Here is a 17,640-nt window from a genome sequence, read left to right as displayed (position 1 = left end):
CCTTAGATCACTGAGGCTGAATTCCCTTAGATCACTGCGGTTGAAGAGGTTTCTCAGCTATGGGATGTCAGCACCTTTAAAATGTTCAGTGGTCATTGATTCACATTACCATTTATTTATGTTGTAATTTATTTTAGCGCTTGACAACATCTTATCCTGGAGAACAGAGAGACACTGTCCTGCAAGCCTACATCAGTAATGACCTCCTAGACTGCCACAGCAACTGTCAGGTCAGCTGAAGAAGGTTTTCCTTCAACTCGTATGTAATGCTGCTAATTTGCTATAAAGCGCAGACCAGGAAAATCTGGAAGTCTCTGGAAGGGGGAAAAAAAGATTAGTGGTGCCAAAATCATGTGATACATTTAACTTCTGCATCCCAGTCTTTAAATGTGACGGACAAAGCTTTGCATTAGACGAGCTCCCAGTGCAGATTCAGTTTTTGTAGACAAGTGGAAGCTTGTCACTTCTCCTGGTGCTTGATGTCCGTGAGTTGAGCAGAAGCTGACTGAAGCCTCCTTTACTTAGGAGTCAGCTCTCGCTTATCAGATGCTATGTCTCTTTTTGGGTGATTATACATTGTTAGATAATACTTTCAACCCATTTCACTGATCTAGGATAAGAACTATATTAGGACTTGAGTCTTAACATCTCTGTGGAATATCTGATTATGCACTTGCAATAACACGTTCCACAGTATTTCCATGAATTTGGAGTGGATTGTTACCTTTCTTTAGAAAGGGGAATTGCTGGTATGTTGATTTTTGAAAGGTTGCTTCAGCCACTGATAATCCAGTGCTGTTGCAATGTTTTTTTCACTTGTAATGGTGACTTTTGTGCATAGTTGAGTTCCCGCGTTGTTTGAAGCTGTGGGCTGTTATGCTGCGACTGCCATTCTTACAACAGTAACTTCACTAGAAAAGTTAAAGGACTTAAATCAATGATACGGTTTTTTCCCTGTAGATTTCTGTAAGAGGGAACTTATAAATAAGTAATACCTGAAGTAAAACAGATCAAAAGTAGTTTGCAATGTAGTGTTCTTGGTAATTACTGAGTGCTTTCCCACACTCTTAGTTGCCAAACAAAAGCATTCCGTTCAAGTTACGTTAGTGCATTTAAGTTCATCAACAAAATGAACGTTTTTTTTTTGTCACTGACTAAATACAAATTTTAGATACCAGTTTTAGCTGATTACTGTGTTGGTTCACTGTAATTCTGACCCTACGCCATGTAGCTTAATGGTGTTTTAACAGACTGGGCTGGGGAGCTCTAATTTGTGTATTTGTTCATTTTCCATCTCTCCCTTGGACCCCTGCCAATAAAAAAAGAAACTGGGAAATATTAAATCACATTGATATTGTTTGAGATATCAATATGTATTTGAAGTTTGTTTGTGAAAATTTAATGAAGCTTTAAAAATATTATAGAAGGCTATTTTGGGGTTCTCCTGCTTTAGTGAGTTTTTATTAATGTTTGCTTGGTTTTTCAGAGAAGCATCCTCAAATTATTACATTCTAAGAGTGAGGTAGTCAGACAGTATATGGCAAGGCTCATCAATGCTTTTGCTTCACTGACAGAAGGTAAGAGATTTGCTGCAAAAAGAAAAGTCAGCATTTTCATATAGGACTGGCTTATGGGTGCTTCACAAATGCATGTCGCTGCATGTGGAAACACAGTGCCTTATTTGCACCCGTTTTCTAGGGATTCACTGTCTTTTACATCCAAAACAGGGTTTTTTGGTATCTGGAAAGTTTTCGTTTTGACACAAGTTTTTGTGTATTTTCAGCATTTCTGACTTCTTTTGATGATCTGTGGGCTATATAGGAACTTGCCCAGGTGCTGCCTATAATATAGTCTCCAGTCTCTTCATGGAGAGGATTGAAAAAAAGAAGAAAAATCCACATTAAGTAAAGGTCCTGCAGGCAGACCTTCTATCAGGCTGTGCAGCAGTAGTTAGTGCAGCTGCTCTTGCACCTTCCTGGTCCTCACCTGAATATATCTCTGTGCATCACTGCTATTTGGTTGCATATTTATGTAGTTTCGTATTTCTGCCTTTCCCAAATTAGCCCTCGGTTTGGTGCTGCCTAAGGAGCTAACTACTGCTGGAACTGAAAAACTTTTTAAAGTAAATAGCAGTAGGGCAGCTAATTCCCTGAGCTCTTTGGACATCTCTGTTCTTTTCCTAGAGTAGGCCAAATTCTGATAGATCAGAAAGCATGTACTGAAAGAGGAATGGTGGATTCTGTGTGGTACTAACCTGGCAAATGGCGGCCTCTAATGCCCTGCCTGACTGGATTGAATGCAACTGGTCTGCTAGACAACTCATTTGTGCAGTTTTGTTTGGGTCTTGGCACAAGATTGTGGCTTGTCAAGAAGAAAGCGAGGTCAATCCTGCTTACTTTTCCAAGGAGAGGGAGCTTTTCTGTCACAAGCTGGTATCTCAGTATCTGTTCTTTCATCGCTTTTTGCACCAGGTCGTGTCTACCTTTCTCAGAATCCAACGTTGCTACGAATGCTGGAGGAGAGACTGAAAGCTGAAGACAAGGATTCCCTTACATGGGAGAATGTTCTGGGTGCTCTGCAGAAATTCAGTCTCAGGTGATGAAAGCACAGCACGCAGCGGTGACAGCAGGAGAGGAAATGCAGGCTAGTTAGGCTCTGTTCAAGGAGGAAAGAAGAGCACTTGATTTTCCCGTAACAATCATCAGAACCTCTGATGACTGATGAAAGCAGTGTCGTTTATTATGGAGGAGAACTCAGTTTTACTGACTGAATTAACCTGACTTCTTACCAGCTGTCAAGACTCAAGTAAATGTACATCTGCTGTAGCCTTGTGTGCTCTGTGTGTATCCCTTAATTGAACAAAGTGAAAATCTTAATGCAGAAAGTTCTGAAGGTTGCTCACAGGAAAGAAAGAGTTGCATTACGCCTCAAAGCATAAGGTTTTCATTACCCTTTCTGCAAACATTTTTCAGAGATTTCATCCTCATCCTGTTGATCCTCTTTCCTGGAGCTGTCTATGCGTGGACTGCCTTGTTTCTTACTTCGGCGTTAGCAGTCTGACTACAATGCCCACCACAAAAGAAATACCACACAAAAGCAGTAAAGGGCATGATGTTACTCTCGCTTATCAAATAAATATGATTTAGGAACTCAGTTTTCGAAGTATTCAGGAGGAATATTCCACCCTGAATAGTTAACTAAATGTAAAGAGGTAATGGATGTGTTTTAGCTCTTGTTATTTTCATGCATGTTTCTTCTAAATGAAGACTGCAAGTTTTGGGGTTTTTTATTTGTTTGTTTGGGCTTGTTAAAGAATGAGGGCTGCTTTTAGAACTTGTCTGGATGAAGCACATGTAAATGTGCTTTGGGTAAATTCCTGGACTGCTTCCTGACATGACGCCTTATACATATTTGAGATGAAAGAGAATAAATCTTCATACCCTACTGCTTGAAATCATAAACCAACTTTGGAGAATATTATTTTTCTATTAAAATAGTTGTTGATAGTGTAAGTTAGTTAGAATTTTTGAGCCTAGGCACTAAGCTACTGATTGAAGGTTTTTTTACTTTCTAAAATACAATAGTTATTCTTTTAGAAACTTAATTCCAGATACTTGACATGAGAGACTCTTTCTTAATGTGTGGTCAGATGCTCCCTTGTTTTGCTCAGTCCATGCCGTAGACCTGCTGCAAGTTCCAGGACTGAGAAAGTATATGAACTTCTAGGAGTAATGCAAACCCCAAGTACTAAGACCAGTACTTTGCTTTGATCTTTGTAATTTAGATTTACTGCCATTGGAAACAATGAGACCTTTCTACCAGTATATACCACCTTCTTTTTACTGTAAAGCCAGGAATTTCTAGAAGTTCTAGAAGATCGCAGTTGACCACCTGGCCCTTTATTCAGTATACTCTTTGAGGGCAACTACAGGTTGAGTTAAAAGAATACATGATCTAAGAATCTGTAGAGAAACGAACAAATAGATATAAGCAAAAAAAATCTCATTTATCAAATGGACAGTACAGAAGCGCTGTAGTGCTATGGCTACTTATGGCAGAAGTAGTAATTAGTTTGTTTTATGGGTCTGTTGTGTGTAGCTGGCTGGTTTTTACGTATTTCAAGGCAATTGAAAATGCAATTTTAGATGGAGTTAGAGGCCTTAGAAAACAATGAAGAAACTTACCTCAGCAGTTTGCAGGTTTAAAAAAAACAAAACAAAGCACACAAAAACCCAATCCACTCAACAACATTTTAGTCCTCTAACCCTATGGGAATCTGCATCTTCGATTTCTTCAGGCTTTGTTAATTCATTAGTTTAATCGTTTCTGCCAAAAATGGGTAATTTGGAGGTTTTTTTATTGGCAGCCTAGTGTATAGCAGGTAGATGAAGTAGGGGTTTAATGTGCTTATATTAGCTATAAATATATTTGAAAGCTCTTTATAATGTGGTCTCATTTTTGTGGGCTTTTTGTTTTTTCCTCCTAGGCGTGCACTGCAGTCGGCAATGATCAAAGATGGGCTCCTTTTCTGGCTGGTTGATGTGCTGGCGGATACAGATTGCCTGTCTGATTACACGCTGCATTATTCTGTTGCCTTGCTCATGAATCTTTGTCTGCGGAGTGCAGGTGTCTTACATTCTGAATTACAACCTTATTCCAAGAAATTGATAGGGAAGATTGTGAATCCTTATTTGTGATTTACCTGGATTCTTTCAAGTGGCTGGAATTAGTAGTAGGGACTCACATAACCAGACATATTTGAGTGTTACAACCAATGCTTTTGAGCAGATCTCTTTCCCAAGAATCCCAGATTGTGGAGGTCAGCTTGGCCAAAATCTAAAGAATTAAGAAAACAGTTAATCGGTGGAACCCTCTAGGATTTGCTTCTTTTTCATATCCCTATGTGAGGACTGCCATTGCTACATTCCACTCTTCAAAGGACGCTTTTTAGTCGTGTGAGAGATCTGTTTGTATAAAAGAAAGTCAGAACTGAGTTGATCAGTAATGGCAAGAGCTTAATCTTCACCTTGTGGAGTGAAATAATTGCATGCCTCACTTGTGCAACACAGAGTTTCCCCCCAAGAAAATCAGGTCCTGTCTGTTCAAGAGGCATAAAAGAAGCTTAAAGTTAAGTTTCCTTTTAAAAAGGAAAATAAAGTAAGGGTGAAAAATCAACTGCTTACCATAAGGAAAATAATGTCTTAGTTAAACTTTTAAAAATCTCCTTGTGTTGCATCCTGTCTTAAGATTGCAACTGTGTAAATCCCGAGTAACTCCACTGATTTCAGCTCAGTTGCGCTGATCAGCATTTGCCAGGGACAAGGAACAGTATTGCTCTGTGTAAATTATATTTAGTACTGATTTTAAGAAATAAATAGCTTGCTCTGATCTGTTTTTCTTTTTTTTTCAAGCATATTTATGTTTTCTCCCTTTGTAGGGAAGAAAGTGTGTGCTAGGATTGCAAACCATGTGCTCAGAGTTCTCTCTGATCTTCTTGGCCATGAGAATCATGAGGTATTTGTACAGCAAACTTTGGGTTAAGGAAAGGATGAACAGAAAATTTGAAGATAAAGCAAAGGAGAATTTGTTTTGTTTCCTTTGTCAGACCCTTATGTAATTGAGTTGCATGAAATGTTCCTAAAATTCACAGTTATGTAAATTTTTTGGATTGGGCACTGGTCTTCCTAGGCATAATTATGTCTTCCTTTAACAGATGTTGGCAGCTAAGAATGAAAGTCTTTTAGCTGTGTAGTTATCATACAGTCCATGTGCCTTCTTGATGGCAGTTCCTGATGCTGTTTGAATGTCATCTCACACCAAATCATCTCACGCTTAACTCGTTCATTAGATGAACAAGGCGTAGTGCAAGCCATTATGCAAAACATCAGGTGCAAAGAAGCAAATTCGCCAGTAGTTTTAAGGAATATTACAAGAAAAAGATACACCTGTGGCATTCTGACCGTAATATCTTTTTATCGACTGCTTCCTGTAACCTGCCACTTAATCCTTTTGTGGTTCAGGTTTCTTTTCTGTCTGCAGACACACTTGCATCTTAGATGCTAAATTAAACTACCTCAGAGGACAATGCTAAAAATTATTAGTTGTTTCTAACTAATGCATTTCAGTGCATCACTCTGATATCTGCTGTCTGCTATATAAAACATTCCTTAAGCTGTCTCTGTAGAGGGTCACTTCTTTAACCTTGGAGTAAAACTCAAGGCAGGAGAAAATGCAGGCAAATATTGTACGAAGTTGAAGTCATAGGGAGGCAGAATTCTTACCAGGGTATTCTAGATAGATTCTTTGATGATTGTGCAAGTTGCATTGAAATATAAACTCTGCTGTCTCAGGTTTATATATGGTTGTATCATAATTTTTTAAATTTATCATTTCAACTGAAAATAGAAACTAAATTTGAACAAAGTGTTTACTCTGTGTTTTATGAATTCATTAGAAGATTTGATCAGTTCTTCACTGTCACTGCTTTGATTAAGAGGAATCCTGGCGTATCTTTATTGTACTGTTTCACGAGCATTTTAGGAATGACGAGAGTTAATACATACTAAAACAAAAATCCCAATCCTTGGACTGAAGTATTTAGAAAACACTATCACACTGTTGAAGTCTGTGCTTTAGAATGGCCTTGATAATTCTCTCAGAGGGTGCATTCTTTCACCTTTGTTTGCAACAAGGCAGCTGATCAAAGTTTTGCTATCGAAGTCGAAGGTAGAAGGCAATGCTCTTGGGTGTCAGGAGAGCTTTCTGAGAACCTGTGGAATGCTTGTGTAAATCCCAGTCCCTTACCTTTCTTTGCTGCCCCTGCACCCAGCCTAGCTTGTTGTTCATTTTTCAAAGTGTATAAACAGGGGATGGCTGCAAATCTTAGTGCTCCAACAGAACTGGCCCATACAAAGGATCACATAAGCATTGATAAAACTAGTCTGACAGATCCAGTGGCTTTCACTAACCATAATACAGAGTTTCCATGCTAGCTATGTTTTTCTTCCTCTGCTGAGGGACAGTAATAGGCAGCAGAGTGAGAAGATGTTTGAAGCTGCTACAGCTTTTAACATAGTGCCTAAGGCTACAATGCTTGAAGCCTGTCTTGAGCTCATGCTGACACAGTCTTGTCCCTGTCCTTTGTCCTACTTTTTGTCCTGCATGCAGCAGCACAGGTTTAGATCAACCCTGTCACCTAACTCTCTGAACATAAGTGTTCTGCACCTTTACACTTAAATTTTGGTTATAGTCGACTGGGGTGAATAGAAGAGTTTTTCTGAGTGGTATGATTGTCTCTTCCTCTTAGATACAACCATATGTGAATGGAGCACTGTACAGCATTCTCGCCATCCCTTCTGTCCGAGAAGAAGCCAGAGCAATGGTAAGAAGTGCAGCTCCGCATAACACAAAAGTCAACGTGTGTGCCAAAGATGGCATGCACATAGGTCCCTGCTGACCAGTGTGCAGCAGGGTTGTGAGGTAGGAGCCATGGCATTTTGGGAAGGGAATCCCCAAGAGACCCTCCACCTTGGATGTTCAGGTGGGCATGAATCTGAAACAGTTTTGCTGTGTGTGCTGGTCTTTTCCCACAAATGGAACCCCAGCAGTGTGAGGGATTCTGTCTAAATTATAAATTAAAGGTGTTAGTTTAGAATAGTGTTGTCCATCTAGCATTTCGTAAACTGGATGTGGCCCAAGAGATGCTTTCATCTGACTTGCCAGTTCTTGCCCTTATTTAACTCATTCTGCACCAGTGAAAACCGACTAAGAAAAAGATCTGCTGCCTTTGTTTCTGCCTGGTATATAGACATAGCTGGAGAAGGCAGCAGCAGGAAGGTTTTAGCAGAACTAGGAACTGACCTCCTGTGAAAGTTGGTCTAATGGCAATATGTGGTTTAACTTTGGGATTTGAGGAAGCTGTTCCTGGGACAGCAATGTATCTTCCTATCTTAGTAACTAACCTAGAGAGTTATGCAGACAAACTTGTTGTCGGATGTTTTACCACACAGAGAACTGGAAGTCATCTTAAATTGTTAAAGACACAACATCAAGCCTGTAAGGGACCTCAGAGAGAAACTGGGTTTAGGAGAAGGTCGAAGTTGGTCCTGCTTTCTGCTTTCTTTCTCTGAACCTTGCACTGTTGTCTCTGTGAATGTCAATTTGCCTTTCTCTGTTGGCTACTGTGTACTGAGTTCAGAAGGCAGAAGCAGCAGGTCTGTTGTTAAAACCTGCTGTTCATCATGGATACTTCTGTATTTAAACCTAAAAGCAATCTAGATAGCGTATTTCTTCCGTCTTTGGGAAGTGTGTTGACCAAGTGGAGTGCTTAGAGCTCGACACGGTGTTTTTTTTCACAGTGCCTGTTGTTCTTGACCAAAAAACCCAAAAAAGACATTTTAGCTAATAAAACTCTGTCACTGGTCACATGAAATACTAATCTAGTGATGTTTTCCACTACATCCAGGGAATGGAAGAAATTCTGCGCTGTTTTATCAAGGAAGGAAATGCAGAGATGATCCGACAGATTGAATTTATTATCAAGCAGCTCAATTCAGGTCAGAACAGATGCAGCAATCTGAGCTGTAAATCTTTCACAAAAGCCACAAGAAAGCTCATGTTTTCACTTGGCGTTGAAACTCTCAAAGAATAACAATAGTGTGATGGTCTGAGAGGGGGTGAATAGTGAATGTCAGGATCTGAATGTCAGGTGTATTTTAAAATTTCCCTTTCTTTTACAATTATAAAGAATAAATAAAAGCTAAGTAGGTCTCAATTCCAAAGTTTTGGGACTGTAAATGGAATGACCTTGACTGTTTTTTCTCATGCCAGTGACTTCGCAGTACTGAGAAGAGACTGCTGTCCAGTGCAAAAATTAACAGGTGATACAGTTTGTAAAGCAGGATTTAGGGACCAGGTCTATCTCTGCCCATCTCATGCTCTGTCACGGAGCGTAGCTTCGTTATCTGAAAGGGCTTATCCTGAAGAGGGGGCAGACACCATCCATTTTGGTGACAATGTTGATGGCTCCCAGGAGTTGTAGATGCTGTGTTAATACAAGCAGGTATGAAGAGGTGAATATTTACTGTATTTTCTGTTCCCGTGGCTGAAGGAGAAGGCTGAAGAGAGAGAAAGCAAAAAATGAAAAGGAGGTGAGCTCTGAAATCTGTCTGTAGAATAAAAATGGAACAAGTTTGACTGCTTTTGTTGGGTTTTGGAAAGAGCAGCAGATGGCATATCATAGACGGTTCTAGCTTGTAAAAGAACAAATGAAGTATTTCAGCACTGTATTGTCACTATGCAATATTTGTTCATCAAGGTTAGAGAATTGCTCCTTTTCTGCCTGTGAATGGTATTTTTAAAAGGTTTTGTCTGATTAGTGAGTAACAGTTGAGCATACAGACTTCCAGCATAAGCCTAGCTGCTTTTTTCTAAGGAAATGAGTTTGTCCAGAAGTTACAGTAAGCATTCTGCATGAGAACTGACTTTCTACACATAAAAGCAGTATAATATCAAAGTGTTTGTAGGAAGAAAGTAGAATCTTCTATTGGAAATTAGTTGGAAAACAGACAAATTTACAAGTGCACAGTTTCAAGTCTTGTCAGTAAATACACTGAGACAGTGTAGTGGGATTTATGAGGAAAGAGCTATTCCAGAGTGTTCCTGTTTCTGCTGTTTTCCCAAATATGAATTGATTGCAGTGATTTCTAGAATGCTTTATAGGAGCAAATAATTCCGACAGTTTTCTTGAAAAGGATGGGATGTCTCCACAAGAAGAAAGCAAAGTCTTGTAAAGAGGGGCAGTAACTAGAGACTCTAAGTCATACATGTACTCTTACACCATTTTGTTCTGCTTCCTTCTAGAAGAGCCATTAAATGATAGTATTGTGTCTGATGATGAAGAGGAAGAGGAGGAGGAGGAAGTAAGTATAAAGCCTTTCTGGCACCTTATAGAAAAATCCTTAAGCTTCTAGGCAGAAAATATTTGTGTCAATAAACCAGATGGGCTTTTGGGGGTTTTGGTTTTGCTTTTTACTTCTGTTTGATTATTCTTGCATTAACAAGAAAATTGTATCTGTTTCCATTACCTTTCCTCAATATCTTGGCAAGTCACCACCTCTGTGATAATTCAATGATTATGGCATGAAATGAGTAAAGAGATGAGGATTTACTGTAGCAATAAAAATCTTACTTTCAAGCAGACCAGTTTCAGCAATTAAAAATAAAGGAAGCAAATTAACCAGTGTATTACAAGAATAATTTTTATAAACAGATATAACTTTTTCTTGAGGTATCATTATTTTTAGGGTTTAGGGTGTGACAACTTTTTTTTGCTGTTTAGAAACTTGTCTGTATGTAATGAAGGAAAACAGTAATTACAAATTAAGAAATAAGTTCCAGAGAAAAGGGGGAAAAAAGCATGAGAAACTGTATCCTAGCACATATAAAATGGTTAGCTGTGTATTTCCAGCTCTGCAAACAAAGGCGTTTTATACCAATACTTCAGCATTTTTTTAAGAAACTCTTTTCACAGAGTAATTGGAATCCCAGATGTAGACAACACAGCATATTTGATAATCTAAATTAATAAGGAAAGCAAATGATGTGAGGGAAATGTTAAATCTAGTCTTCACTGGTGATGATGCCATAAATGCGTGGGGGAGTAGGTGAAAATACACCGTGTAGGCAGTTACATGGGAGTTTTAGCTGAAAGCAGTCTATCACATAGCATTTGTCTGGTATTGAAAAGGCTCGTATGTGATGGAATTTAAAAGAACAGCTGTGGTAGATGTCCTTGAAACAGTGTTTGAGCATATTTATACGGGTTTATATGGGCACATACATTTACATCACGTGCTTGCCCCAAAGAAGTCAGTGACATTGAGATTTAATGATCTCTGCAAAACGTTCTTGTATTAGAAATATTCCCGGAGAACATAGTGAAAACCAAGTCTTTAGACAAAACCTAAGTTTTGGTCCTGAACCAACAAAGAATAAGACACATAAAACTTACCAAGTCAGTTGTGTCCACATCGTACCAGCTTGCCCCACATCCACAGAAGTGCCAGCGGGCAGTGACAGCCATGCTGTGACCAAGTGAAGTGGAGGAAAATGTGAAGTGTCCTGACTGTGGCAGGCATGGGGTGAAGCACCTTGCAGGATCCAGCCTTCGCCTTGCGTTATTTAGCTCCTTTCTGTGTTGTGGCACAATAGTGTACACATGAACTAATTACCGTTGTGACTTTGCCTAAATTTAGAGCTATGTGGAAATTCTAAGTTTAGAGCTACCAGGAAGTTTAATTGAACAATCAACCAGCTCTCCTGCTTTTGTTCTAAGGGGGTACAGTAAACTGGTATTTTCTGATAGGGTTACATTACTGTAATTGTTTCACCTCCTGCAGTGCTGAAGTCGGTTTTTGGTAATCTTCCTACTCCTCTCACCCAGAATCAATGCTTGATCTTTCTGGGGATTAATCATTATAACTTGCCTTTGTTTAATATGCTGTTTAATACCCTTTGACTGGTGTTGCCAGGCTTTGAGTGTCTTAGGTGTATCGTGAGAATCCAAGGTGGCGATATTTTCACTTGAACTCTAGTATACTCTTTTGAAGGACACCGTTCTTTTGGGAAAGCCCAGAGATAGGAATCTCCTCATGGAGTGCGGCAGTGAATTATATGATAGTGTTGAACACTTCCATTACTTTACCTGCTCTTGGGAATGAAAGGAAGGTGAGTTCTTCTGTTCAGTCGTACCCCCGAGACAAGTTGCTGCTGCTCACAATCCCAGCTAAGGCTCTAGGTCAAATCATTTTGAAATGCATTTTTACCACTGAACCATCGTGTGATTAAAACAGACTTCTGTCACTTCTTATTATTTGGCATACAGTAGGCTTTTGAAACAGAGCAGTGTCTGATTCCAGTTTTCATTAGCTTTGCCATTATATTAGAAAGAAAAATAAAAGATCTCATTAAGTCCATTTTAAAACTGTTTCTAGTGCAACATTAATGGTGGCACATTCTAAATCCTTATTGCTGCCTGGAACTGCTCCAAGGACACCTGGTTTCTTAGTCTCTCAGTTTATAAAATACAGTTTACAAACAGCATGGCAGCAAAATGCCTCAGAAAATACTGAATGTTGTTACTGTCTTAAGTAAACAAAGATCTGTTGATCCACTGCCTGGAGCCCTTTTGTATTTTGGAAATGCAGTGAGTTATTGTTCTTTGGGGTTCTGCGATAACATCTGATGATGCTATCTGGCAACAGAAAGTTTTGGAAAACTTTATCAGAGTTCTTGCCTTTATGTAACTTTTGAACATATTTGAATATATTTCAGAGTATGTCCATGTCTTGCCAATTTAGTGACAGGCATTCGGACTGCTCACTGATATTAGACTTTCTTGCTGATCCCTCAATACCACTATTCATACCTTCACCACTTAAGAAATGACAAAAAGACACTAATGCAGAACTTAGTTTGCAGGTTTTTCTCCAGCTTTTATTGTTTCCAAGAATATATGAAAGTCCCCTATTCCATTACCATTACCTTTCATGATGTTTTGCTTTTATCTGTGTTTAATTTAGAGCTGTCGAATTCTCTCTTGGCTTTGAGTAGATCTTGTAGTAATGACTACTTTCACCTAAACACTGCTGCCTAGGTGCAGTTGAGCCTGTTGGAGGGTAATTCTGGGATTTCTAAGGGCATCGTACACTCAGAAATTTAACATTATATAATGTGTGACACTGGAGCATATAAGCCGAATAAAAAATGTCTGTGTTTACACTGCTACTCAGAAATAAATTGGCTTTTGGGTTTGTCTGCTGAGCTTTAAATTGGCTGGTGTAGAGGTCAGGATGCACTGGCTTCCAGAGTACATACCCACCCAGCCGTCCGGGGAGCATTGACCCCCCCCAGCCACACTGTGTATTTTCTGGCAGTTCCGTTAAATACTAACTTAATTTATTTTATTTGACTTGGACCATTTTTAAAAGCTGCTTGTAAAAGTGAATATGTGATATCCTAATTCTAATTCAAAAGTTTAGTTACAGACTTGAGCTATATTAGATAATGGTACAGTGATGATTTATCAGACACCCTTTGATCCCCCATCACTCAGCACCCGGCAATAAAACCAGTAAACTGCAGTGTGAAAATGCAGTTGTCTAGAGAGTACATCAAAAGAAAGAGCTTAATTGCAGACCTAATCCCAGGACTTCAAGCTGTTATGTGAAAGGACTTTGCTGCCAACATCTGCTGCAGCCTGTGAGCAGTGGTGAACAGGGCACCAACTGTGTTATTTCAGAGGTGGAATGATGGCATGTCTGTCAAAGTTTTTTTTCTCTACAAGGAGGCAGAGGAGGGACACGTTTAGTCTCAGTTACTTGGTATGTTAAATAACATCAGGGAGCAAGGTTGGCAGAGGGAGGTACTTCCCAGAAACCAGAAACTGATGTTCTCTGTCTGACAAAATGTGTCAACTAGAATATTAGGTGTGGATCCTGGGGAAACCAAGGCAATCTGGGAGAAGAAGTTAAAAATACACCATGTATGCAGAGAGCTGGAGGAAAGAACAAGGTGATGTTCTGACTAACGTGTAGCACTCTACTCAGACACAGTGTAGGCAGTCTTCTGTAAAGCATCCTTGAAGAAAACTGTTAGCTCTTGATGCTGCATTATCACACCATATAAAAAAAATTCCACCAGACTATTTACAAAGCTCATCTTTGCAACTTCTGATTTTTTTTTCAAAGTACAGTATATTATGAAGTGAATGGGGTTTTTTATTTTGCTTGATACAGATGATTATTGCCTAGCCTGCAATTATTTATCTGTGATTTTCCTTTATTTGGGTTATTTTTCACACCTACCCGGCTCCCCATTAGGAGCCGATTGTAGCTTATCTTGTCTTGGAGAGAAAGGCAGATTGAACATCTTCCTGAGGTCCTATACAGCCTTATGTTTCATGGCTGAGCTGCGAGAGACTACATCTTTAGAGGATGAAGAGGATTAACAACCTGGTATCTTCAGAGCACTTACAGAGAACTATGGTTTTTTTATTAAATCCGTACATGAACAAATACGTTATGGAAAAATTTTACTGTAAACCTTAGAACACTGTGGGGATTATTGGCAGTGTTTCTGTAACTGCTTCAGTTGTTCACACACAGGCATCTAGTGTCTCTCAAGTTTAACTACAACATTGTAAGCACCTGCACAAGGCTGTGGATCTGACTTGGGACCTGTGGGAGGCTTGTGCCCTTCCAGAGCCAGTCAAGATATTTCAAAGTGGAGCTGGACAGTGCTGCGGGCTACCAAGTTGAGCCCTTTGTGTCAGTACTTTTTATATCTGCTGGACGCCTGTGAATGAGGAGGTGATGGCAATGAGAATAACGAACTCTCAACAAAAATCATGGGTTTTAAGTTATTTGGTGCGGAGGTCATTGAACTTGAAAAAAGCGACGCCTGTAGAGCTCTGGGAAGTCAACGCTTCCTTGGTCTGAGCAGTGGTATCTTGTTATTTTGCAGCAGTCAAAGGCTAGAATCAGTCAGCCATTTCCATTGGAGACACTTCCCTGTAGACACTTCCAATGCTTTTTTCCTTATGCCATTTTTGTAGGGCTCTGCCCAAGCGTCCATGTTGTTGGCTAATCTAAGAGTTTGTTTTTACGTATCTGCGGTTTTGGTGGAAAATGCTTGTACATTACCACTTCCATGTGCAGTACTAACAGTCGTTTATCTGGACATTTATCCAAGTGACTACTGAAGTGAGAACTAAATCTGAAAAGAAAACTTCTCAAATAACATGAGTGTTGCTGTTACAGAAGGACCATGACATCATGGAAGCTGATCTGGACAAAGATGAGGTTTTGCAACCCCAACTGGGAGAGCTTGCAGGAGAGAAGCTGCTAACAACTGAGTACTTAGGAGTGAGTAATAAATAAATGGAAATAAAATAATCTGAACAAATAAAATGAAATAAATTAATTCGATAGATTAATGTTTAATTTCAGTAGTTTCTCACTTTCTAAAATCTTTTCTTCAACTTGTTGCTTGAATTGCTGGGTTCTACCTGCATAGTAGTCCAAATTTTTTGCAGTCTGTTTCATTAGCTGCAGTTCAGCAGAAGAATAAGCTTGAGAAAGGTGACTACTCTTTCACAGGAGGTGGTCAGGCTTAATAATAAGCTAAAGGCAGCCTTAGGGTTTTAGTGCTACCTCTGTGACACTGTGGGCACACAAAGCAAAGTGCTGAGCAACTTAATACTGGCACACTCTGCTGCTCTGAAATTATTGGGGAAAAAAAAACCTGAAAAGTTAAGTGGCCCTGCAGGCGGTCTGCCAGGTCAGCTATTGTACGTCTTACCTCAAGCAGCAATAAACCATTAAGTAAAAGAGCGTAAAGTTTGCATGAATACCAGTTAGTGTGCTGTGACTAATACGAGATTAATGTGATAGTATACCTTCTGCATCCTGGAGACCATAGGTCTACCAATGGTGGTGGAAATGTGAGCTGAGAGAAGGTGGTGTAGAACACCTAGTTTTATCTAGTGACACCAGAAATTTAGCTTGTGGTGCAATGTTTCTGTAGAATTTTCTTGATGGCTCCAGTTACCTGCCTTTCCACTGCATTCTCTCTTTTTTTTCCTCATTTCTTTATTTCCTGTGTATCAGATAATGACTCATACTCCAAAAACCAAGAAGAAGCTGTTTCCGTGTGTCCATCAGAGTATAGATGAGCCTCTCCAGAGACCTGTGACGCCAGGTTATCACAGAACTGTGTCCCTAATGTAAGTCCAAACAAATGACACCAAGTTGGATTGTTATAAGCTCCTTTAAAAAACAAAACAACAAAAAAACCAAACCCCAAGAGTGCCTGATAAATAAAACTTCCTAAAAATTCATTGCCATTGTCATTCCTTAAAGATAACTTCAAGAAAAGAAAGGAGAGGAATACTGTAGGCGGAGAAAGATCCATTGGCTGAGGTCACATACTTGGAATGGTTGAGTAAATGTTTACTGATCAGTTTGATTTAAATTTGCATTATTTCCTGCGTGTTCCTAGTCCTTTCATCTCCTCATAATGTATTCTATTGGAAAGTTGCATGAGGTGTCTAAAATGCCTGAAATATTCCACTATGGTATATTGCTCTGGGGAGATTTGCTACCCACTCGTAAGAGGACGAATGAAAAAGAAAATGGGAAAGACAAAAACCTTGTTATGTAGGATTTCTGCTTTGGAATAAATACATTTTCTAGTGGGAGGGTCTGTGACTCCTTGTTCTTGGTGTGACTGAGGTCAGAGGTAGGAGGCTGCATTGTAAATGGAGTAAAGTTTCTTGAGTTTGCTCTGCCATCTGTTAAAACAAGTATCTTTTAGTTTCCGAGGTGAAACTTCTCCTATTCACTGTCCTGACTGAGGTAGTAAAATACCAATGAGATCTCAAATTTAAATTATATTTTACTTTCAGTTACATAGAGTTTTGGATTTGATCAGATCCAGGTAGCTATGATGTAGGCAGGCAGCAGTTTATCATGAGGATTTAATGTTTTCATTTCTGCAGATACTTAGCTGAGACACTACAAGTCACTCTAACAAGGTCGAGATACTAGTACTCCAAAGTCACAGTATTGGTATAGTTGAGTACGTTAAAATGAATGGGTAACCAGAAATACAAGTGTAATGAAGTTAGAGTGTAGAGGTGGTTCTTAGAAGAACGTATCAGTCCTGAAGACTGTCCTGTGTCACGCACACTGCCCCCCTGCCACTTTTGTCTTTCATATTCGTATTTTCTATTTCTTAAAATGCATTTCTTCCCCATTTTAGCATGGAAGATCCATACAGAAGTCTGAGGTCTGCTTTAGGCTGTAGTTACACATTTCAGGTGTAGCCAGATCTCACCAAAGTCCACTCTTCTGGATAGGGAGTGGTGGCAGCTTTGTCTTGCCCATGTTTATTCCCCTCCACCATCTTGTGCTGGCATTAGCATTCACACAAGCAAGTAATTTGACTGGGACCCCTCCCAAATCGTCCAAATGGGGCTTTTTGGCAGCTGCACCATTCGTATGGGATTATATTCATTATGTTACCAGGGCCTTAGAACGGACAAGTGTACATTTCTTACTTTTCAAGAAAAGCAAGGTGAACACTTGCAAAACCGAAGAACAACCTTTGGCTATCCCAGGGCAGAATTTGTCTTGCACAGTCTTGATTTTTCTTGTGAGTACTAGCCTGGGAAACATGGCATCTGAGCATGGCGCCTGCTGCTTCTACCTGGTATAGCCTGAATGCAGATTTGAAGTTTTACTGATGTGTCCTTTCTTACAGTGGTCAACTTTTGCACCATCGTGATGTCCATAGCTTTTGCAAGCCCTCTCCCTGTATATTAAATGTGTGTGGTTTTGTGTGTAAGAAAAAAACTGCAACTAATTAACATAAGCTCATACTAGTAGCATAGTGATTACCTAATAATTTTTCTGCAGCCCTCCAAAACAAGTGCAGGCATTAAAACTCTAAACTGGCTAATTCATGACTAAACATACAGTGCCTCTTTTCTGTGGGGTCAGTGTTACCAAGTTCAAGGTCCCACTTTCCCTGCCCATGGTGGGCTAGGAGGTTACCACTGGAGCAACTGACATTACATTC

General features: G+C 39.5%; 1 protein-coding gene across 1 annotated transcript in view; it reads left to right on the top strand.

Moving 5' to 3' along the window:
* The window catches only part of ARMC9 (armadillo repeat containing 9), a 66,021-nt gene that overhangs the window by 34,501 nt on the left and 13,880 nt on the right, over window positions 1-17,640 (top strand). Inside the window, exons 12-21 of the mRNA XM_010143116.1 lie at window positions 138-230; window positions 1,487-1,577; window positions 2,472-2,595; window positions 4,487-4,626; window positions 5,438-5,514; window positions 7,307-7,381; window positions 8,465-8,555; window positions 9,862-9,920; window positions 14,820-14,924; window positions 15,669-15,784. Coding sequence (XP_010141418.1) covers window positions 138-230; window positions 1,487-1,577; window positions 2,472-2,595; window positions 4,487-4,626; window positions 5,438-5,514; window positions 7,307-7,381; window positions 8,465-8,555; window positions 9,862-9,920; window positions 14,820-14,924; window positions 15,669-15,784 — 971 coding nt within the window. The remainder of the gene's footprint in view (window positions 1-137; window positions 231-1,486; window positions 1,578-2,471; window positions 2,596-4,486; window positions 4,627-5,437; window positions 5,515-7,306; window positions 7,382-8,464; window positions 8,556-9,861; window positions 9,921-14,819; window positions 14,925-15,668; window positions 15,785-17,640) is intronic.

Source organism: Buceros rhinoceros, unplaced genomic scaffold (genome assembly GCF_000710305.1).
Source record: "Buceros rhinoceros silvestris isolate BGI_N320 unplaced genomic scaffold, ASM71030v1 scaffold1869, whole genome shotgun sequence".
Classification (NCBI taxonomy): Eukaryota; Metazoa; Chordata; class Aves; order Bucerotiformes; family Bucerotidae; genus Buceros; species Buceros rhinoceros.
The sequence above is the reverse complement of the archived record's forward strand: the minus strand, read 5'-3'. Positions and strand labels throughout refer to the sequence as shown.